The sequence below is a fragment of the Limtongia smithiae genome (genome assembly GCF_038497785.1).
Source record: "Limtongia smithiae strain NRRL Y-17922 unplaced genomic scaffold V1518scaffold_8, whole genome shotgun sequence".
Classification (NCBI taxonomy): Eukaryota; Fungi; Ascomycota; class Lipomycetes; order Lipomycetales; family Lipomycetaceae; genus Limtongia; species Limtongia smithiae.
The window spans coordinates 522,730-544,765 of record NW_027117629.1 but is presented as its reverse complement, the minus strand read 5'-3'; the positions used below and the strand labels follow the sequence as shown (position 1 = coordinate 544,765).

Genomic DNA, 22,036 nt, shown 5'->3' with positions numbered 1-22,036 from the left:
AGAAGCCTTGGGAAACCGACGACAAGGAGCAGCAGAAGGGCACGTACACGTACACAGATCCCAAGTCGGGCGAGCGCAAGACGCACTAGGCGGTTGGGGTATATGTTTGTTTTGTAGTAGGGGTATATTGCAATGACCAGGGTATTATATATGGCAATGGATGGTATACACCAGATTGAAGAAGTGGAACAAGTCAGGGCTAGGGCGGATCGGCAGCGGGGCAACTCTCCCGTCCTCGTCTTTAGCCCACCCACCGCCTGACTCTCCGCGTCGTAACCCTTCCTCACCGGCCTCAAAACACCCTTCTCTATCACAACACTGCGTATTTGCGTCAGCGGCGTGCCGTGTTGTTTGCCACCCGTCACTCTGCCCGCTCATCCGCCACAACTCCGAGCTGACAGCATGAGCACTATCGAACACGAGCCCGTCTCGGTCCTCACCAGTGACGACGAGGGCAGCTCCAAGAACTACTCAACTGACGAGGACGAGCCCTTCAGCCAGCGCTCGTATCGGTCCGACAAGATCGCGCATGTGCGCTCCATCGACACCGAGCAGAACATGGGCACCTGGATCTACGACATGGTCGTCTGGGGCATGTCGGGTGAGTATTTTGTGCTAAGAGCAATCACTGGGGCGTAAGCTAACTGACTGAACAGTCGTCTTCGACCTTTTCTTTCGCGAGATCCGCCCCCGCGGTGCATACAGAATCCCGCGACACGGCCCGCTTATCTTCGTTGCCGCGCCCCACGCAAATCAATTCGTCGACCCCATCATGCTCATGCGCCAGATCCGCAACGAGGCCGGCCGCCGTATATCCTTCTTGACTGCTGAAAAGTCCATGCATCTGTGGTTTGTCGGCGCTATGGCGCGCTCGGTGCAGTCCATCCCGGTGTACCGTGCGCAGGACCTCGCGAAGGCTGGGTCGGGCACGATATTTATTAGCGACAAGGAGAATCTGCGACAACTCAGAGGCGTCGGCACAAAGTTCACCACCGAATGCGAAGCTGGCGCGCTGATTCTTCTGCCGAAGAACGCGGGCACGCTTGAGGTGGAGAGCGTCTTGTCTGACGAGGAGCTTGTGCTGAAGAAGGACATGAAGGACAAAACCGTGCAGGCGCTGTCGTCGGCGCTCGGTGGCGGAGAGAGCAAGTACAAGATTGCGCCAAAGATAGATCAGACCGAGGTGTACGAACGCGTGTTCCACCACTTGAACCAAGCCGGCTGCATTGGCATATTCCCCGAAGGCGGCTCGCACGACCGGCCGGATCTGCTACCGTTGAAGGCCGGTGTCGCAATCATGGCACTCGGCGCAATCGCCAACAACCCCGACTGCGACGTAAAGATCGTACCCTGTGGCATGAACTACTTTCACCCGCACAAGTTCCGTTCCCGCGCGGTTATTGAGTTCGGCCCGCCGATTGATGTGCCGCGGAATCTGGTGGAGAAGTACAGCCACGGCGATGGCGAGCGGCGCGAGGCGGTATCAAAGATGCTTGACATCGTGCAGAAGGCGCTACTGGCTGTGACTGTAACATCGCCGGACTACGACACGATGATGGTGATCCAGGCCGCGCGGCGGCTGTACAAGCCTGCGCACAAGCGAATTCCGCTGTCCCTTGTGATTGAGATGAACCGCCGGCTGGTTATCGGGTACACACATTACAAGGACGATCCGCGGATAATACATCTGCGGGAGGCGGTGACAGACTACAACAAGCAGCTCCGACATTTGGGCATTTTGGACCACCAGGTCGAGTACGCAACGCTCTCGACACCGGTGATTGCGGGAAAGCTGATGTACCGGTCGCTGAAGCTGTCGATTCTGGCGCTGGGCGCACTCCCGGGTGCGATCTTGTTTGCACCCGTCTTCATCGCGACGAAGAAGATTTCGAAACGCAAAGCTGCGGCAGCCCTGAAGGCATCGACGGTGAAGATCCAGGCAAGGGATGTGGTCGCGACGTGGAAAATTCTTGTCGCGCTCGGTCTCGCGCCGGCGCTGTACTGGTTCTACGCGCTGCTGGCGACGTGGGCGACGTGGCGGTACGAGCTGGTGCCGCAGCTGCGGCCGGTGTGGCTAGTGACGATTGTGGCAATGGTTGTGTTTCCCGTGATCACGTACGCAGCGCTGCGGATCGGCGAGATTGGCATGGATATCTTCAAGTCGTTGAAGCCGCTTGTAGCGTGCTTGAATCCGAACAACCAGACGAGTCTGGCAAAGCTGAGAGTGACGCGGCAAGAGCTTTCGAAGGAGGTGACGGAGCTGATCAATTCGCTCGGGCCGGACGTGTTTCCGGAGTTTGATTCGTACCGGAGCAATCTAATCCAGCCACCGCAGGAATAAGGGTGCTGAGGGTATGTGGGTTGTGAGTTTGATATAATAGTTCAATTGGTCTTCTTGGGCGGTGGCACTCGGGATGAGCAACAAGATCTCGGTTGCATATGGCAGCTACAGGCGGTTAACAAATAATGCATTCATCCAGGAGGAGAACGTGGCGTCGAGACATATGAACCCTTGTTGATCAGGTATGAAGGATCGCCATGAGGGTGGCGACAGTGGAACTGGTTCGGCGTGGTGCCCGAGATAGCGGCAGAAGGTTCAGCGGGTAGCTTAATATGGTTAGCTTCCTGAACCGGTTCTGGGGCCGGGGTCCGGGTCCGGCCCGAAGCAGTTAGCCGGCGCATGGCCTCGATTCTGGGCCTTCCTCTTCTGCTATCTCCTCCATCACCACCTCCAATCCACTTCAAGAATGTCCTCCATGCACCACCGCGCTGCCGCGTCTGGCAACGACGAGACTACTGGCCTCCTCGCGACCACCACTGCCTCATCGTCTTCCTCCGCGACGCTTGCAAAAAACGGCGCGTCAGTGTCCATCGCAGCAAGCAATGGCGACCGCATCTCCATGTCGGAGGAAGAGCTGCTGAGAGTGAAGGGCAATGACTACGGCTTCCCGTTACTCATTCAGTATGAGAGCATGGCGACGTTGTGGCGGAACATGCCCAACATGCTGCTCGAGAACAAGGGCGCCGTCGCGCGCGACCATCTTGCGAACGAGCGGAATTACCTCGCGTGGGTGCGCACGAGCTTGTCGTTTGCGACGATTGGGCTTGCCATCACACAGGCCTTTCGGGGTTATGGTGATGGTCTACTCATCGCGGGCAAGATTATTGGAGGTGGGTGTTTGTGGTGAAGGCGAACGTGCTAAGGCAGGGCTAATCCGATATCCAGCTCTGTTCATCGTGCTCGCCATCTCACTCATGATTGTCGGTGCGTACAGATACTACATCGTCGCTATTTGGCTACAGCGCGAGAAGTTCCCGCCTGGTCGCGCGTCGGTGTTTACCATCTCCGTTGCCGCAATTCTGGTAAGAGTAGAAACAACGTTTAACAAAGAGAAGCATCGCGTTCTAACTCGAGCAGCTCATTCTTACCGGCTTTATCTTGATACTGGTTAACACGACGCGTATGCTGTCATGATAAACTGGGCTGCGCTTTCCATTTTCGCTCTTCACATCTAGGTTTCGGGGTTTGCCACATGCATGCAATGCACACACACGCATTGATACTTGCTTATTCAAATAAAAGTTGAAGGGCCGTAGCATGTAGTCGTACTATTTCGTTTTCATAATTTTTGGGATTTGTTAGGCCGGGCTGTCGCTGCATTTTCACGGTTTTGTTAGTAGAGTTCTGAAAATGGAAGAGGATCTTTAAACTTGCACCTGAGTCGCGCTTTCCGTGCACCTAGTTCAGAGCCTCGACTTGCGAAGCCCCGACTTACTCCGATGTTCCTTCTTCCTCTCTACCACCCCTACTCACGCCTCTCTATACCCCAGGCCTCTATCTGCCATAGTGCGCTGCCTGCCGCCGTCAACAGCGCCTCCCTCGACGTCCCTGCTCGTCCGCTGCCGCCGTCGCCACCGCGCACGCGACCTCCGCTCAGCCAGCAACCACCGCCTGCAGCAACGCCATGTGGCGCAAGTTCTTCCGCCGCCGTCGCCGCCGACGACGGCGCTGGCTCGACTTTGCTGCACTCCAGCGACAACATAATGAATCCAGCAGTGACTCGGACGACTCGTCCGACGACTCCCCGGACGCACGGCTGCGCAATGCAGTAGTCGACCGCGTTTACAACTACGACTTCGAAGACGAGCTCGACGACGGCGCGTCCGCCTACCTACTCGACGACTATGGCGAGGACGAGAACGGTGCATCTTCGTCGAGTTCTCCAGCTGCGTCCTCGCTTCGCCGTCGCAGCACCGCCCGGACACGACCGAAAGTACCGCGCAAGGAGTACAAGTACGCCAAGCCGGCCTGCGCCCCACCGCCTCTCGCGCCGCCGCTCACCCGAGATGCCGTGCTCATGCGCGCTGCCGCGCGTGGCGGGCACGGCGGTACGCTGCACGGCGTCCCGCTGCTCACGCACTTTGACTCGTGGCACACGCTCGTGGACAACGTGTGCAGCGTGTTTGTGTTGACCCGCGACTTTGTGTGGCAGGAGAACGCGGCGTGCGAGCGGAATTTTCTGTCGTGGGTGCGCACGAGTATTTCGTTCGTCACGCTGGGAATTGCGGTTTTGGGCGAATTCTCCGGTGCATCGATCACGGAGGAGGAGCGCGACGGCGCGGCGTTGGTCCTCGTTGGCAAGTGTGTTGCAGGTGAGTACTTTCTTGTCACGTCGTCAATGCAAACGCGCGCTGCGATGAACCCTCGTCGAACACCAGGCCAAACTTCCTCTGCTATCCGCCGAGCCAAAGAACACGGCTAACTCACGCGGCAATAGGATACTGCATCTTGCTCGCGGCTGCATGTCTCGCCGTCGGTTGGTACCGCTTCTTTATTGTCACGCTGTGGCTGCAGCGTGATCGATATCCGCCCGGTAGTGCGTCGGTCCTCTATGTCTCTGGCGCCACCATTTCGGTATGTCTCCTTTCGCTGAAGCATGCACTGCCATGCTAACCTATGTAGGCTCTCTTGGTTACCTTTTTGGTCACAGTAATTCACACGACGCGTTAGCGCGCGTGTATCTACTATGCCACTTGTAGTCTCATCTGTATTTTATTGGTAATATCTACTAGTCAAACGGAACAGGCCGTACGGGCACGCTGCGCAGCGCGCCGGTCTGGCTCATCTGGGCTGCGGCGATGGAACTCGGGATCTTGATGCCGCAGCAGTCGCTCCAAGCCCCATCCACATGAATATGACCCGCATGCTCCGACGGCTCTGCGCCAAGTTCCTCTTGCATCACACCCTCGCGCCCGCCATCGCGTTCACTGGGGAGCGTATCAACCGGCAACAGTGTTCCAAACAAGAAGTGCTGCATGATGGGGACCTTGCCGAGCACCTCGTTCTTGTACATCTTGACCATCCCCTCCGACACCTTCGCCCACGTCTTCACGCCGGAGATGTCGTCCAGCATAGGCGAACTCCAGCGCAATGACGCGGTCTTGACCGAGTTTATGAACTGCACAGCCGCGAGATACATGTAGTCCTTTGCAAACATCTCCAGCACGTCCGCATCGTGGATGCTGCGTGGACGCAAGTGCTTATGTGTCGCGAGCTGCGCAGCGCCAAACAAGAACGGGAGGAAGTGGTAGTCGTCGAGCCCCCACACACCGTGTGAGCCTGCCGGCTCGAGCCAGTACTCGGACTGGATGATCCGCATGAGCGCAATGTAACGGTTGAATACGCGGAGCACAAGTGCCGGCATATCGTCAGGCGTGGAAACAACACCGAGATCGCGCAGACATAAAAGGAAGCATATGAAATTCAGCTCGTGGCCGGAACCGTAGTCGATGCGCGTGCGGTTGCCGAACGCATTGAGCAGGTACGTGGATACCTCCACCAGCGCGACCATTTTGGCGTGACTGCCGTCAAAGCACAGCGGGTAGTGCTTCGTGAGCATGTCTGGGAGTGTGCGCTCGAGGTCATCGAAGAAGTCGCGGAACGCGGGGTTGCCGAAGCGTGATTTCTCGTTCGGCACAGGCGGATGCGTCTTTGTGATGACCTCGATTTCGTCTAGCAGCAGCAGCGTGGAAGTAGCGGCCTGTCGCCACACAGTTAGCACTCAGCCACCCATGCACAAACGCTCTGTTCAGACCACAATAACATACAGGAGACTGCTCGCAAGCAAACGAATTCACGCGCCCCGTCGCAGCGTCGCGGAGATCGAGCACGAACTGGAGGACCGTTTCGTACGTTGGCGTCTCGCGAAAGAAGTCGAGATCTTCCTGCGTCAAGATACGCGGAAGTGGACGGGGGATTTCCGGGCTTGTTGATGTGTCAGCGGCGGCCATTGTGGATGTGTGTAATGTAGGTTGACGGGGGAGAACCGTGATGGTGGGGTGAAGATGGCGATTATACCGTCGTGTTGTGGGGCGTTGAACGCGGTGCCACAGTATTGACATATTCCGTGGTTCAAATACCGTTACAGAACGCGATCTCCCAACCCCACATTCCACCACCACCTTCACGGCTCTTTTCCTGTTTAGCAATGTCCCTCACCGCATCGCGACGGCTCCTAAGGGAATACCGTGCCGCCGCTGCAGGCGCATCGTCCTCCGGAACTGCAGAAGAAGACCTCATCTCTATTGCACCCACGTCGGAATCAGATCTATTCCACTGGACGGGTGTGATTCGCGGCATCGCTGGCACACCGTACGAAGGTCAGTCGTTCTCGCAGTTTGCGTTGTGCAATGCGCTTACGAATGGAAGGCGGACGGTGGAAGATTGACATCACAGTACCTGCAACATATCCACTTCATCCGCCAGAAATCAAATTCCGCATGCGAATATGCCATCCCAACATCTCATTCTCCGTCAGTTGCCCATCCTCCTCCTCTCCCGCTATCTTACCCTCACTAATCGGTTAATAGACCGGTGAGGTATGCCTGGATATCTTGAACAACCACTGGTCGCCCTCGTGGACGCTCGAGTCTGCGTGCCGCGCTGTTGTCGCGCTTCTCGACGCGCCGGAACCTGATTCCCCGCTCAACGTCGATGCCGCGAATGTTCTTCGTGCAGGGGATGTGGAAGGGTATGCGTCCTTGGTGCGGTATTATACGTGCAAGTACGCGATGGGCGATGTAGATTAGGAAGTTCAGGGAGAGTATGGTGTTTTTTGCATACAGTTGGGAGTTTAATGAATTGATGCATAGTATGTACTTTTTGTATTTAAGCCTTTCCAGCGCTACTGGACTCTGCACATGCATTCAACAGGAACCAACAGCCAGAGTGATGCATCTATAACTATGTACAAAATTCACGTGGTCATGTCGAACTCTTACTGCGTTCTGCAGCCGCCTTCTTGCGTGTCCTCGTCCTCCCAATCATTCTCCTCGCCGCCGTTTCCACTTCCAAGCCCATCGTTCAGCCCGAACTCCGCCGCGCTCCGTGTGATTTTAAACTCGACATCATCGACGACAGCACTTGAACCGTGGCCCTTCTTGTCTGGCGCCTCAGTCGCTGTCGTCTCGCGGGCTGGGAACGAGAGTAAGTCCTCTAGCTTCCGCAGCTCGCCGTGCTCGAGAAACCAGTTGTCCCGCGGGAACTCGATCTCGATGTCGAGATACAAATCACCACGCCGGCTGTGGTGCAGCGCGCCCTTGATCGGCATACCTTCACCGCGGATGAGCAAGATGTCGCCCGGTCGCACGACCGTGCCCGGCGCGACTGTGACTTGTAGCGCGCGGCCGTCGAGTTGGTCGAGCACGGGGCGCGAGAAGCCGCACAGGGCCTCGACGAGTGTGATCTTCACTGTCGCGCGCAGATCTGCGCCGGCACGCTGGAAGACCGGGTCTGGTAGTTCGTGTACTGTGAATATGATGCTTCCCGTCTCCTTTCCCGGCTGCACGGTATGTTAGTCTTCATCAAAACCACAATGACGAAAAGCTCACCTCCTGATCTGCCTCGCCTTTAAACACAATTTTATCTCCCTCCTTAGATCCAGGCGGAACATACACCTCAAGAATCTTACTCTCAGAAACTACCCGGTCGCCGTGGCACTTTTTGCACTTGTCCTTGTTATTCACGATCTCGCCGCGACCTGAACATATTGGACATCGCGTCATGATCGGAATCGCCAGACCGTTTCCAATCGGCCGCAGCCCCTCCACGACACCGTGACCGCTGCATTTCGCGCACTTATGCGGCTTTGCGCGGCTCTTCGCGCCGGTTCTGTATTTGTTAGCCACTGTTCAAGACGTAGTAAATGAGCCAACACGTACCCTTTGCAGGTCGCACAGATGATATTTCGTTCAATCGACATCTTCTGTGTCTTGCCCTTGTATAGGAACTTGAGGGCGATCGGCAGTGTCTGCAGCGCGTCCTCCGTCCGTCGTGACGAGCGCGGCGGTGGCGACGGCGCACTACGGTACCGGAAGCCACTGCCTCCGCCTCCGCCGCCGCCAAAGAAATCCTGAAAGAAATCCTCCTCGCTCATGCCCGCCCCACCACCGCCGCTGCCGCGGGGGTTGAATGCGTCCATGCCGTACGTGTCGTAATCTCGCCGCTTGGAGTCTGTGTTGGTCAGCACTTCGTTTCTCGTCTTCAGCCTCACCACACGGTAAATACCCACCATCTGACAAAATTTCGTATGCCTGCGAGACTATCTTGAACCGGACCTCGGCCTCATCGCGCTCTTCGGGCGGGAACTTATCGGGATGTGAGGACAGCGCAGCTTTATGATACGCTTTCTTGATCTCGACCGTCGTGGCGGTGCGGTGCACGCCGAGGACCTCGTAGAGATCGCTGTCGTCGGCCACTGCGCGAGGAGTGTCAGTGAGTTGCTGCCAGAGTGCAGAGAAGGAAGACGTACTCGTGTGGGGTTGTGGGGTGTGGAAGCTATATACTGTTCGCGATGTTCTGTGCTCAAGGAACAAAACTTTGCCGCGCCGCACTCTTCGCCAACTTTCGCACATCACCAAGCGACACCCCCCACAGGTTCTAATGCGTGCCGCAGCGCCTCCTCTGCGGCCACTGTTGGTGCGCTTTTACTGCTCGTCTCCACACTCGGCACCACCGGCGACACCGCCAATCACTTTCGCGCGTCGCCAAACCAAGCGCAAACCACTCGTATCCATCACAACCACGACCTCCACCACGCACCCCACCTCGCGACCAGATGTACAACCCACGAGCCCTGCACGCACTCGTTTTGCGCCCTCGCCAACTGGATTCATACACCTCGGCTCTCTGCGAACCGCATTGTACAACTTCCTTCTCGCCCGTGCAACGGGTGGCACATTCATCCTACGCCTCGAAGACACAGACCGCACTCGTCTCCGTCCCGGCGCGGAACAAGACATTTATGACTCGCTCCGCTGGGCGAAACTACAATGGGACGAGGGTCCCGACGAGGTTGGAGGACCTTACGGTCCGTATCGGCAATCGGACCGCCTTGACATCTACAAGTCACATGCGGAAAAGCTTGTAGAGAGCGGGCATGCGTACCGGTGTTTTTGCACAAAGGAACGCGCGGAACTGCTCCGGGCGTCAGCGACGAAGCTTGTACCACCATCAATGGCCACGTATGATAGGTTCTGCTATCACCTCGATGCAGACGCGGTGCGCGAGAAACTCGACGAGGGCGTGCCGCATACGATCCGCTTGAAATCGCCAGCAACATACCCGAAAGTGCACGACTTGCTCCACGGGGAACTTGATCTGCAGGTGCAAGTGAACTACACCGACACACGATACGATGACCCCGTGCTGCTCAAGACCGACGGTTTCCCGACATATCACCTCGCGAGCGTGGTCGACGACCACCTCATGCACATCACGCACGTCATCCGCGGTGAGGAATGGCTTCCGTCTACACCGAAACACCTCGCGCTCTACGATGCGTTTGGATGGACGCCTCCCACATACACGCATATTCCGTTGCTGACTTCACTTGAAGACAAGAAGCTCAGTAAACGTACCGGCGACGTAGGTATCAAGGAGTATGCAAAGTCCGGAATCATGCCAGAAGCGCTCGTCAACTTCGTTGCGCTCTTTGGATGGTCGCCGTCCACGTCGACAACGTCGTCTACCGAATCCCGCGAAATCATGTCCATGGAGCAGCTCATCCGCAGTTTCTCCCTCAATGGGCTCACAAAGGGCAATGCCAAGGTGTCAGATTCGAAATTGGACTTCTTCAACCACCACTATCTCCTCGAAAAACTCGAAAAGGGCGGTCCAGCTGCCATTCTTGACGCAGCAAAGACAGTGCAACCGCTCGTCATTGCCGAGTTTCCAGACATCGCGACACTGGAACCGCACGAACACCGCTTCGAGCTGCCATATATCGCCGGCGTCATCTACCTGTTCAGGGGCAAGCTCCACACTCTCAACGACTTGCCCAAAGTCGCCGCGTACGCGTTCACAAACACGCCGGATTGGAATTCCCCGGAGGCCACCGCGTACATCAAGAGCCTCTCGTCGTCCGCCACTGCAGGGCCCGAAGCGGTCTCTGTCCTCGAGGCGTTCTTGATGTGGTACGTGCCGCTCAAAGAGGTTGATGCGAAAGGCATCGAGGCCCAGATTAAGGTGATTGCGAAAGAGAAGGATGTCAAGCAGTCTGTCGTGTTTCATGTGCTCCGTTTCGCGGTAGCGGGTAGCGTGCCTGGTGCGCCGCTTGGACAACTTATTGATTTGCTGGACCGCGATTTAGTCATAATGCGGCTGTTTTCCGCGTTGCGCATTTTGAAGCTGTAGGCAGCCGGCCTTTGTATATAGTCGTGTACATACCATAGATTTGTAGGTTGTATGTTTCGGCTTAGCAGTCTGTGCAGGCTGCAGGCTCCTGAATTGGCCAGTGCACACAGCTAACCTATGCGTTCGCATATGAGCTAAATTAACCTAACCCGAAGGCATCTACTCGGCTATCTCATTTTTCCGCGACATCTTCTTGCCAGCCGTGGCGTCTCTCAGCCACACACTCTACCTTATCTTCGTCTCTTTGACGACTTGCTTCTCAATCCCAACGCCAAAACAATTAAAATAAAGTCGTTCATTCGACTCACAAACTAACAAGAACGCACATCGCTTTTCTCCCCACTCTCTTAAGACCACGTTCCGTTTGCAACGCCAAAGTATCCAACTTCAGGCACGTCAAACACCGTTGCCACGAGCGCGCCGTCCACGCCAGCGGTCGCCACCGAATTACCCCACCACGTCAGCGTCTTTGCGTGGTATTGCAGCGCGACGAAGACGAGAATACCGCAGAACGCAGTGCCGGCTGTGAGCGCAGAGGACAGGATGTAGTTGTACTTTGCCCACCACATTGTGTACCGCGAGCGGATATAGTACATGAAGAAAAACGACGCGATCATTCCCGGCGTGTAGTACGAGATGTTATAGGACGAGCCCCAGCGGGCGATGCCGGCGAGGATGAGCACAGGCTGGCAGTAGTAGAAGTACTTGGGAAAGTATTTGCGTAGCAGGAAGCATATCGGGGCGAGACCGGCGCCGATGATGAACGCGTACTTCAGCGACGGGTACAGAGTGTCGAACGTGCGCTTGGGACCGATGACGCCGAGCAGCAACGACTGCGAATACATGGTGTGCGCGAAGGTGCACACGAAGCGAGACGGCTGCGTCGTGCTGCATAGATCCGGCATGCCGGCTTCCAGCATCTCCCAGGACGCAAAGCCCACAAACGTCTGCACGATCGTCGCGTAGAACTGCGCGCGGAACACAGCGCGCGGCGCAATCTTGGCGTAGTGGCCCATCTTCTGATCGCCGACGTAGGTTTGAGCTTGCTCGTCGAGACCGTAGCCCAACGAACGGGTAAAAATGCACGCGATGCCTGAGCCGGGAACCCAGTAGCCGCCGAGTAGTGTTCCGAGGAGGTACACTGTGTACATATATCCGGTCGCGGCGTACATCATCATAGAGGGAACCACAAGCGCAATCGTGACAAACATCATTGCAAAGAACACCCAAACCGGGGTCTGCGTGTCCCAGCACGTAATGGCAATCAGACCCAGCGCAATGGAAAGTAGCAAGATCAGCAAGTACCACCAGTCAGGCACCTCGGGGTACTTGCGCATCATCTGCGACATGGGATCCTCGTAATCGTCAAAGTTGGACGACTTGCGTGCCCGCAGCGCCCGGTAGAAGCCAACCGTTGCTTCCTTGATGGTCGACCACTCCGAGATCATAATGTACAAGAAACCAAACGTCGTCAAGGCGTAATCCGCGCCGTTCAGCACAATCGCACCCGCCGTCATGTAGGGCGGCGAGTACGCTTTGTACTTGTCGAGATCGAAGTATCCGTCCGTGAGCACGCGCGTCGAGTTGTAGGTAGTACCATAACGGTCGTAAATGGTAGCCAAGTTCGGCGGAACGTAGCCAGAGTACAAGTAGTTTGTGTACATCATGATGAGGATGATAATGCCGCCGATGACTGTGCCGACATATCTGTTCAACACGGTGTAGAACGGCACGGTGAGAGGAATCGAGTAGTTGATGACACTCCAGTCGAACGATGCGATCGGGTTGATGCCGACACCGATCTTTGAGCCCATGACGAACGCGAGGTTTTGGTTCTGCGGCGCGATCCAAGTCGGCCAATTGAACACAGAGAGTGCAGTGAAGATGTAATCCGGGAAGAAGAAGTAGACAAACGAGATACCGAGCATGACGTTAAAGAATTTGTACTTTGACATCTTCCATCCGTTGATCGTACGAGGCTTGTCAGGGAGAAGGAGTGTCTTGTTGAGCTGGAGCGTAGGCAACACAGTAGGCCAGACAGCCTTCACGGGGTAGATAACCCATCGTCGGAGAATACCGGCCATAGACAGGCCGAAAAACTGGCACGAAAAGCCAAAGATGAGGTTGAATCCGTAAGTCATCCACGACAAGCCGTAAAACATCGACAGACGCATCGTGGGCATGTAGTAGAGGAAGATGCAGACCGACACGCCGGCGTTCGCCATGATGGTCGACAGCATTTGCTCCTTGAACGTCCACGCGCCGGGGTTCAGCTGAAACTTGTAGCGGCCAAAGCCGATAGTCCAGTTCGGCACGATCTTGGAGTACGCCTGGCCGCAGGGCAAGATGAGAAGCTGGACCACCTGCGACGTGAGCGTGAAGTAAGGCTGGCGCCAGTAAATCATGTTGTTGACAAAGGCAGCGAATGCGGTCCAGATGCCAGCGATGAGGTAGACACGGAAGGTCTCGCATTGCTGGGTGGGATCATCAATGGGACTGCAGACGGACCGGACCTCGGGATAGGGCGAGTGGTACTTGATCATGGACGCCTCGAGACGGACATCGAGGTCGTAGAGAGCGGCACCGATGCCGTACGCCTCGGAGCCCTGGAGAAGCAGACGAATCTTCGTCATGGTCGCCTGGGGAAAGTTCATGTCGCCATCGAAGTATCGCTGGGCGTGCTCGAGGACCTCGAGTGCTTCTTCCTGCTCCATCTGGCGGAGCTTGTCGACGATGAACATAGCATCTTCCTCGAAGATATCCTCGAGATCATCAGACTCCTTGATGCGGTTGATGATGAACTCGACGTCGTCAATGCGCGGGACCTCACCGACAACGACCTCGGTCTTTTTCTCGACAGCAACGTCAGACGTGTCCGAGTAGGACGGCGTCTTCTCAATGTAGGGTGCCATCTGCCACCAGTTAGGACGAGCGCACGTGCAGTGGCAAGCAAGTACTTACCTCGAGATACAGGGCGATGACACAGAATGTATGCGCTACAGAGCTGAAACCCGGGAGCCAGGACGGATGTCATATATGAGTTTCGAGTGACAGCTGCGAGCTATCTGTCAAGGCAGCAGAGATTGTCCTCGGGGCACATGCAAGGCATCGTGATAAGCATCGTGCGCCACCAGGGTATGTTTGGAGATAAGTTGGACAGAGACGGTGTCAGAGAGGTACGTGGCGTGGCGCGCGCAGGTGGGCGATTATGCACTGTGGGTATGGTTTCAGCAGACACAGTAGGCTAGTCGCAGAGCTAGAGATTGCGCCAGAGAGCGCAGCGAGGAATACATGAGATGGGCTGCAGTAGGTATCCGGCGGGGCCAGTGCCAAACTCCGTGCGAACTCTAAGAATATCCGTCCTGGGATGAACGCCGCCGCCAGCCACAAAGTTCGAGACACAGCCGCCGAGCCCAACAATTGTCGAAGGTCATTGCCGCCAAGAGGCGCAACAATAGGCACAATGAACCGGCCCGGCTTGGCGCGCATCGCATTAAAATGCTTGTTGCTGTTGCGGACGGGCGGGTGCAGTCTGGGGAAGCAGGAGCGTCGTGAACTCGCCATGGAGCAGACATCTTGCGCGAGCACAGCAGCTATCGGCGGGAATGAAGCAAGGCCCAGCGTGAAAAAAATTAAGCAGCTGCGCTCGGTCGTGGTCCGTGAGAGTGCGCTGTGCTGATAAGGCGGGCCGCGCTCCTCGCACAGGCCGCTGCTCCTGCGCTCGGTGCTCCGCCACTGGCCCCCCCCCACGCCGCTAGTTCTTGTTCCCGGACCACTCTGGCTGCCTCTGCACCCACTCCGGTCGCTCGGCTGGGCGACAGGACCGCGCTGGCGCGGTCGGCGCGAGGCAAAAGAGCGAGCGGCAAGTGCCACGGCGGACACGAGCGCCGTCTCGCCGCGGTGGGGCCAAGAGCAGGCGTTATCTCGGCGACAACGTAGAGCATGAGTCTGCACGTCTGATACATCTAGTTTCGGGAAGATGCCTGTTCTGGTGGCCTGGCCCTGCCATAGCGTCGCTTCGATCGGCCTTTGTGCCCCGAACTCCGTGCATTCCCCGCGCTGGCGTGCACAGTTCGCCGCCTCCTGCGCCGTGCTCGATGTGAGTGGTCAGTTCGCGCCATGCAACGAGCCTGTGCTCCTGCCGCGCTGGCGCTGTCGAAGCGCGCGGTGGAACTGCTCAGCGCCGCTGCTGATGCTGATGACGTAGGAGTAAGCCAAGAGCAAGGTCAGATCCGCAGCTGCATTGCCATTGGCTAGGCACCGCCACAGGAAAAGGCCGAGGGCCCAGGGTCTAGCCTGAGCAGGACTTGGCAGCGACGAGTACGAATATGATAAACGAGTCGCATCGTTCACACAGTCCGCGGACCGCAGACACGAAAGGAGAAGAGTCACATCCTGAAGACCCACACTGCTGCTGGTCTCCGCATGGATGTAAGAAAATAGTACGAGCTGTACACTGCTCGCCAGCGAGCGGGTTGTACGCGTATGAAGCAGCCGCTGCGGAGTGGCGCCGTTGTATGAACTGGCGCTGCCAAATTAGCGACCGCGCCGAACAATCGAACACTCTCACCGTTCGTGATCATGATGTCTGCAGCAGCCGTTCGACACCTGAAAGCACGATGCAGTCGCGCCACTCGCACGTTTCATGAGCTCCGCCTCAACAAACTCTCTGTCACACCACCGTCCTAACCCCTCCTACAATGTAATGGATGCGTGTATTCTATATACCGGCAATATACTGATGATATAATATAAAACAACTCCTGGTCATAGAACACTATATATTACATTTTAATCATTAGCAAGTAGCTGCTCGGACTAATCATATGTGGTCGTCATCATCGTTGGCTAAACACTGCGGTGCTATCAATACACATAAAGACATATAGTCACGGCAGCAAACACAATTGCTCGTCCGCAAAGCAATAGCTAGCGAGCTCTAGTAGGCGGTAATCAACTGCAGCAAGTTCCCCATGTGCGAAGCGAAGGCTGGCTATCTTCCGATGTTGACCTTGCAGTTCGCGTACTGTCGAATGCCGCGCAAGAAAATGTTATACGTGACGTCGTGATTGTACGGTGCGTAGTAAATCTCCGACAGACGCACCTGCCACGGCGGGAAGCCGTCCAGGTCCAGGATGGGGCCAAACAGCACGACCAGTTCCGGCTCGGCCACGGTGCGTTCTATGCCACTTAGCGCTTATCCGGCACTCAAACAAACACAGGAAACTCACGTTTGCACAAGGCGTCGACAGTATCGACATCGACTTTTGACGGATCCATCTCGCCCTTGATAGCCTTATCGGCAAACTCCTTGGTGAGTCCGATCAGAAACTCGCGTCCGTCCTCGTGCGAGATGAACGAGATGTTGATGTCGGGCGTAGTCTCCATGACTTCGGGGAAGTACGCCTTGTCGCCGTCGTGCGGCGTGTGGAGTCTAAAAGTTGGGATGGTCGGGCCGTAGTACGAGCGCAGTGTGCGCACAATGAGGTTCGCGGTTGCCTCGTGCATGCGATTGAGCTTGCCGGTGCGCTCGTAGACCGTCAATGAGGTGATGCCTGCGCCGACGCACCACGAGGTGACATCTGCGACCTGCTCCATGAGCCCGTCGATGCCGCCGCCCTCCTCGCTCTTCTCGTAGCGCAGGATGATGCCCACGTGCTTGGGAGTTTTCTGGAGGCCTTTGATGTCCTGCGCGATGAGCTGCGGCGTGCGATGGTGGTGATACATGAATGCGAGGAAGTTGTTCTTGGTGATGTAGTAGCGCTTCCGGACGAAGAGCACCACAGAGAGCGCGATGTGGAGGAGCACGAGGAAGGTGTGGTAGAAGTGGAAGATGACGAGCTGGATGATGTTCGTGGGGACCGCCGCGGGCGAGGTGCCAACGGGGATGAAGTTATTGACCACCATACCGCGCAGGCCGTGCAGCAGGCCGCGCGTCTTGGAGGCTTGCGTGACCATGGGGGGCTGTGATGATGATGATGATGATGGGGATGGCGGCGGTGCGGACGCGCGTGGGGCGATGCGAGCGGCGCGGGCGGTAGAGAAGGAGGACGGCGAGGACGGCGGCGAAGGTGGCAGGACGGCAGAGGAGGGTGCTGCTGGGGCCATGGCGCTTTATAGTAGAGATGCAGCCCGCGAGACTCGCGCGAATGCGTGTTGCGAAGCTGCGCTGGTGCGAGGACTGCGGCGAAGCGAGCGGCAGAGGCCACGTCTGCTGGGACTTTCTACACTGCCCACCAGCCATCCAACCCACCACCACATATCTGACTCCTATATTGCTACTCAGTGCACTCTACTCGTCGCTGATTCTCTCCGCGCTGCGGGCCGTCTCACAATACTCCTACTGCTGCTCCTCCCATGCGACGGGCCTTCCGCTGGCGCACTGCGTCGCGCTCTCCCTCAAACCCATCTCGCCGTGCTCGCCAAAGCATGTGCTCTTGTCCTATCCTCTGCGGGCGCATGCAACCATCGCAACAGCCAGGTCGCCCTCGTCAGGAGTAGATACCCAGCGATGGAAAAAAATATAGAGTCCATCACGCGCGCTGGCTTTCGTCTGCGCCTGCGATTTCGGTCTCCCAATCTTCCATATGACCAACGCTAGTCGTATCCGCTGACCCCGATCTGGCTTGCAAACGCAGTGCTCACCGAGCGTGCGTCGTCGTCAATCCCGGAGTACACCGAGCCCAGCCCGCCGTAGCTGGACGCGCTGTCGTCCTCGACGTATGACTTCAATCTGTCGCTCTGGCTCATCCCGACAACCTTCGCGCTGCCACCAGAAGGACCCGCACCGATCGCGCCGAACTTGTTCCGCCCGCCATTCGCATGCATACCCGCATGACTGCCATCAAGCGGCGCCATGTCTCCAGACGGACCGCCCATGTCGCCAAACGGTCCCGCAGACGGCCACCGGTTCGTCACGTTGAACCCGTTCGCAAAGATGGACTGGTAATTCGACGTTGGCAGTCCACTGATAGATGCCACGTCATCGGGAACGTATCCCAATACACTGCCTGTGTCGAAGTCCGGCACACGGCCCCCTGCCATACCGTTGCCGTAGCGCATGTACGACTGCTGCTGCTGGCCACGCGATGGTATCCCGTACGGCGAGCTCGACGGAACTCCCTTGTACGGCATGCGCGGCTTCGGGAACTGGATCATACTGACCTGCAGATTGCTCAACGGGCCCTCGACAAGGCACTTCTTCTCCTTGTAATGCATCAGCAGGTGGTGCCACATCGGCTGCTTAGCCAACACCTTCGGGTTACCAATCATAACCAGGCCGTACTTAGCACGAGTCAAAGCAACGTTCAGACGGCGAGAATCGCTCAAGAAACCAATGCCCTGGTGCTCGTTGGAGCGCACACAAGAGAGAATAATGTAATCCTTCTCTCGGCCCTGGAATGCATCAACCGAGGCCACCTCGACCTCCTTGTACAGCTCTTTGCGAAGCGAACCGTTGGTCTGCATAGACGACACAATGTACGATCTCTGGCCCTCATACGGCGTGATAATGCCAATCTGGCTAGGCTGAATGCCCGCCTTGAAAAACCGCGTAACAACCTTCTCCACGTTCGATGCCTCCGTGCGATTCAAGTACGACGTGCCACTGGCTGATATCTCTTCCTGGCCGAGGTTCGACCAGAACATCATCGGGTCCTCCGCAACAGGCCACGGGAAGTCAACATTTTTGCGCAAGCGCTCGTGCGTGGTAACCCCGTTCTGCAGACTGCCCTCGTAAAACATGTTGCTCGGGAACTCACTCAAGCATGGATGCATACGGTACTGAATGTTCAAACGGATAGGCGCCAGCCCAAGCAAGACCAAACGCTCAAACAGCGACTGATGCAGACCCGCGCGTGCAGCCTTCTTGTTCATAATAACCGGTCCAAGCTGCTTGTGATCACCCACAAGCACCGCCTGCTTGCACCCCATCACCAACGGAATCATGCATTCAGGCTCGGCTGCTTGCGTGCTCTCATCGATCAACACCGTTCGGAATTTAAGTTTCGCCAGTCTTGGATCGCCGGCACCGACGCAAGTACAGCAAATCACATCCGCTGCCGCGAGAATTTCTCGCTCAGCCTGTCTTGTAAGCTTCTTGAACTTTTTCTCGTCCTGACTGCTCAATTCACCGAGTTCCTGCTTCAGCTGCGTAAGCTTCTTCAGTTCGATCTTGGTGTCATTCAATCGAATCTGCTCGTGCAACGACAAAAACGACACACTGCTCTCAAGATCTTCCCTGCTCTTTGCCGTAAGTCGCACAGTCTTCAATCCGGTTCGGTGAATCTTCTCCGTAAGCTGATCAACCGCAACGTTAGACGGCGCGCAAACAAGAACCTGACCCGGGTTCATCTTGGCAAGGTGGTACACAATCGTTGCAGACGTTACAGTCTTGCCCGTACCAGGAGGACCTTGGATGAGCGAAATATGCTTCTGAAGTACAGATTTCACAGCCTGCACTTGCGACACGTTCAGTTCCGGAAGTTGAGGCGCCGTGAACTGCTTCGGCATCGCGGTCTTGAGCACAACCGGCTCGATATTATGACCAAGCAACTTGTGGTAAATGTAACCGGAGACCGACATTTCGTTAATTGCAAATGTCTTTAGCGCCAATTGCATACGATCAAAAGACGTTGCCTTCCACACATAGTCCACTGAGAAGCCGATCGTGCATTCCGACGGCACCGACTTGTCGTTTCTGCGCAACTCAAGAGTAATCTCGTCCGACGCGCTGTTAGCGACTTTGATAACATAGCCCACACCCTCCCATTTGGGTCGAATATCACCAATATATCGTAGACGCATTTCGTCGCCCACAGCAAGCTTGACATCGCCCATGTCCATTTTGGGCAAAATGAACGATGCTAGATGCTTATTGTTCAAGCCGATATCCCAATGCACATTCAAATGATCTTGGCTCTGCGACTCTTTGAGCTTCTTATCGTAGTCGGCTTCGATCTTGACGAGCGGGCCGAAGCAACGCTGATATTCGTACGCATCCTCATATCGAAGCAGAACTGCGACTGGCTCCTCATCAGGCGCAGACTTGTCGAGATCGTTGATCGTAGCCGTGGCGTTACTCTTCCAGATCTCCTCGAGCTTCGCAATCTGAGCTGCGGTAGGCTGGCGCGACTTGATCTGCTCTATCTCCGTAGGCACAGCGATGAGCCAGGACAAGAACGATCGATCCTCGATAAGTGGCTGCCACTGACTTGTGTCCCACGTCATATCCTTGCTCGACGTTGCAGACGCACAAGGCTGGCGACACAGGATCACAACAATGGTGTCAGATTTGGCGGGAATGAATCCAAGTAAGAATACGTTCTTGCAGCCGCAATTATAGCACTCCAGGGTGGTCGCACCGATCTCAGAGTCGGCATGAAGGCAAACTTCCTACGCGTATATGTTAGCATTCATATCAACAAGACATCACAGCGAGTAGATCAGAAGTGCTTGCCTTGTGACGAGCACGGACCAAATGGTTGACGATGTGGGAGCTTGAAGTGTTTCCGCGAGAATTGCAAAACCACTTTTCGCACTGAGCGCACTGGACGACGCTCGACGGGGAGTGAATTCCACAGTAGCTGCGTAGTCGTGGTCAGTACTCCAGTCCCATTTATTAGAGGTATTCACGGTGCTTACGCGCATGCGTAGTCCGGGAGGATCTCGTTCTCCTCGCCATCGTCGTCGACACCGGGTCCATCGCCAGCCGCGCCGCTCACGCTCATGGTGCCGTCGATAGTGGACACATCGTCCTGGTCGGAATCAGAATTCAGCGAGGATTCGTCATCAGCGCCGCGTCTGTTGCCTCGCTTCGCGCTTGCGGGCGAAGGCGCGGCCGAGCGGTGGCGGCGGTAGGGGGAGACCTCAGAGGTGACCGACTCTGTGTCTGCGGTAGAAAGCAGGTCAAATTGTTGCCCGAGGTGAGTGAAGGCGTCCATGACATCGACCAGCACACGACGGCAGCGGCGATGGAGTCGTCGTTAAGTCGGCGGCGTCCCTAGTTAGCTAGGAAGCCGCTTCTGTTCGCGCGTGCACGCGATTTTGCGCGCTTATGTCAAAGTCACGTGAACATACAAACTCTAAAAGTTTTTGATTGCTCCCAATTTTCAGTGAAGCTCACCGTCGTCCCCATCACCACCGACAGCACGCAACGATGGTATGTGAAGTAGTCTCCGAGAACTGGTAGAATTTCTTCTAACCGGTGGCACAGCTGCGAAAACAAGCGCGTGAGCGCCGCGACTACCTCTACAAGAAGTCCGTCGCCCTCAAAGATGCCAATCTCGCCGTGAAGCGCCAGCAGTTGCGCAGCGCTCTTGCCTCCGGCAAGCCGCTCTCAAAAGACATCTCCGAGGATAAAGAGCTCATGACCACATTCAAATATGACGAAGGCATGCGAGAAGATATCGACGACGAGTACAGCGCGCTGAGTGGGATCCAAGAGCCACGGGTGGTCGTCACGACCAGCAGAGATCCTAGTACGAGATTATCACAGTTCACAAAGGTTGGTCTCGTCCAAATTACGCTTCCTATTGTTAAAGGGATTCCTAACTCGTGTTATAGGAAATTCGTCTTATGTTTCCTACCTCAGTCCGACTAAATCGCGGTAACTCCGTTCTACCGCAGCTCGTGAAGGCATGCAACACTTCATCAACCACAGATTTAATCCTCCTACATGAACACAGAGGTGTTCCGACCGCGCTCACAGTCTCTCACTTTCCTCACGGTCCCACAGCGTCATTTTCTCTGCACAACGTCGTCCTTCGCCATGACCTTCTCAACGCGGGCAACGTCTCCGAGGCGTATCCGCATCTTATTTTTGACAACTTTTCCACTGCGCTAGGAAAACGGGTCATGCAGATTTTGAAGCATCTTTTCCCGCCTGGCGCGAAGAAAGACAGTTCACGCGTGATCACTTTCGCCAACAAAGGCGACTTCATCAGCGTGCGCCACCACGTCTATGTCCGCACAAAGGAAGGAGTCGAACTAGCCGAGGTTGGACCTAGGTTTGAGATGAGATTATACGAGCTGAAGCTGGGCACTGTGGACAACAAGGATGCGGATGTGGAATGGAGATACCGGGGGTTCGTGCGGACAGCGAACAAGAAGGACTATCTGTAGGCCAAGTACAAGAAACATCTATTGTCGCGTCATCTACTCGCTCCATATATCGTTGAACCGTTCCATAGACTGCGTGTAGCACAGGCGTGTAGCACAGGCCGCGTACCCGTAGAAGGGGTTGTCCCTGACAAATCGAAATGTCAGGAGCGGAGTGCCTGAAACCTAATGGCCTGTACGTCATCAAGTTTTTGCACGTGCAGGAAGACCCGAAATATCGCAGCT

The 22,036-nt window shown here is 56.2% G+C and overlaps 11 protein-coding genes across 11 annotated transcripts; 6 read left to right on the top strand and 5 right to left on the bottom strand.

The window, feature by feature from the left end:
- Positions 1-253: 253 nt before the first annotated feature.
- Positions 254-2,677, top strand: V1518DRAFT_395366 (uncharacterized protein). Its single transcript, XM_066901805.1, has 2 exons — positions 254-601; positions 657-2,677. Exons 1-2 carry the CDS (start codon positions 403-405, stop codon positions 2,339-2,341), a joined length of 1,884 nt encoding a protein of 627 aa, XP_066758845.1. The 5' UTR covers positions 254-402; the 3' UTR covers positions 2,342-2,677.
- On the top strand, positions 2,678-3,714 carry V1518DRAFT_418997 (uncharacterized protein). Its single transcript, XM_066904669.1, has 3 exons — positions 2,678-3,171; positions 3,227-3,363; positions 3,419-3,714. The coding sequence occupies exons 1-3, from the start codon at positions 2,748-2,750 to the stop codon at positions 3,473-3,475; spliced, it is 618 nt and encodes a 205-aa protein (XP_066758844.1). The 5' UTR covers positions 2,678-2,747; the 3' UTR covers positions 3,476-3,714.
- Positions 3,715-3,732: 18 nt separating this feature from the next.
- On the top strand, positions 3,733-5,083 carry V1518DRAFT_418995 (uncharacterized protein). Its single transcript, XM_066904668.1, has 3 exons — positions 3,733-4,653; positions 4,779-4,915; positions 4,964-5,083. Exons 1-3 carry the CDS (start codon positions 3,966-3,968, stop codon positions 5,009-5,011), a joined length of 873 nt encoding a protein of 290 aa, XP_066758843.1. The 5' UTR covers positions 3,733-3,965; the 3' UTR covers positions 5,012-5,083.
- On the bottom strand, positions 5,070-6,291 carry V1518DRAFT_374992 (uncharacterized protein; the record flags this gene model as incomplete). The annotated part of the gene is made up of 2 exons (XM_066901486.1): positions 5,070-6,041; positions 6,109-6,291. 2 exons carry the CDS (start codon positions 6,289-6,291, stop codon positions 5,070-5,072), a joined length of 1,155 nt encoding a protein of 384 aa, XP_066758842.1.
- A 187-nt stretch (positions 6,292-6,478) lies between these two features.
- V1518DRAFT_434097 (ubiquitin-conjugating enzyme/RWD-like protein) lies at positions 6,479-7,275 on the top strand. The gene is made up of 3 exons (XM_066906241.1): positions 6,479-6,660; positions 6,710-6,813; positions 6,871-7,275. Exons 1-3 carry the CDS (start codon positions 6,489-6,491, stop codon positions 7,087-7,089), a joined length of 495 nt encoding a protein of 164 aa, XP_066758841.1. The 5' UTR covers positions 6,479-6,488; the 3' UTR covers positions 7,090-7,275.
- V1518DRAFT_418986 (uncharacterized protein) lies at positions 7,125-8,908 on the bottom strand. Its single transcript, XM_066904667.1, has 5 exons — positions 8,811-8,908; positions 8,571-8,756; positions 8,221-8,512; positions 7,891-8,170; positions 7,125-7,841 (listed from the first exon to the last, which is right to left on the bottom strand). Coding segments are annotated over exons 1-5 (1,323 nt in total). The 5' UTR covers positions 8,812-8,908; the 3' UTR covers positions 7,125-7,277.
- Positions 8,803-10,770, top strand: V1518DRAFT_418984 (tRNA synthetases class I, catalytic domain-containing protein). The gene has a single exon (XM_066904666.1). The coding sequence runs from the start codon at positions 8,942-8,944 to the stop codon at positions 10,691-10,693; it is 1,752 nt and encodes a 583-aa protein (XP_066758839.1). The 5' UTR covers positions 8,803-8,941; the 3' UTR covers positions 10,694-10,770.
- A 47-nt stretch (positions 10,771-10,817) lies between these two features.
- V1518DRAFT_317860 (OPT oligopeptide transporter protein-domain-containing protein) lies at positions 10,818-13,757 on the bottom strand. The gene is made up of 2 exons (XM_066901137.1): positions 13,655-13,757; positions 10,818-13,605 (listed from the first exon to the last, which is right to left on the bottom strand). Exon 2 carries the CDS (start codon positions 13,603-13,605, stop codon positions 11,041-11,043), a length of 2,565 nt encoding a protein of 854 aa, XP_066758838.1. The 5' UTR covers positions 13,655-13,757; the 3' UTR covers positions 10,818-11,040.
- Positions 13,758-15,391: 1,634 nt separating this feature from the next.
- On the bottom strand, positions 15,392-17,015 carry V1518DRAFT_418980 (Decaprenyl diphosphate synthase-like protein). The gene is made up of 2 exons (XM_066904665.1): positions 15,925-17,015; positions 15,392-15,874 (listed from the first exon to the last, which is right to left on the bottom strand). The coding sequence occupies exons 1-2, from the start codon at positions 16,799-16,801 to the stop codon at positions 15,687-15,689; spliced, it is 1,065 nt and encodes a 354-aa protein (XP_066758837.1). The 5' UTR covers positions 16,802-17,015; the 3' UTR covers positions 15,392-15,686.
- V1518DRAFT_418977 (P-loop containing nucleoside triphosphate hydrolase protein) lies at positions 16,950-20,694 on the bottom strand. The gene is made up of 3 exons (XM_066904664.1): positions 20,336-20,694; positions 20,151-20,277; positions 16,950-20,086 (listed from the first exon to the last, which is right to left on the bottom strand). The coding sequence occupies exons 1-3, from the start codon at positions 20,632-20,634 to the stop codon at positions 17,291-17,293; spliced, it is 3,222 nt and encodes a 1,073-aa protein (XP_066758836.1). The 5' UTR covers positions 20,635-20,694; the 3' UTR covers positions 16,950-17,290.
- On the top strand, positions 20,692-22,014 carry V1518DRAFT_418976 (anticodon-binding protein). Its single transcript, XM_066904663.1, has 3 exons — positions 20,692-20,852; positions 20,907-21,197; positions 21,257-22,014. Exons 1-3 carry the CDS (start codon positions 20,850-20,852, stop codon positions 21,812-21,814), a joined length of 852 nt encoding a protein of 283 aa, XP_066758835.1. The 5' UTR covers positions 20,692-20,849; the 3' UTR covers positions 21,815-22,014.
- Positions 22,015-22,036: the final 22 nt, after the last annotated feature.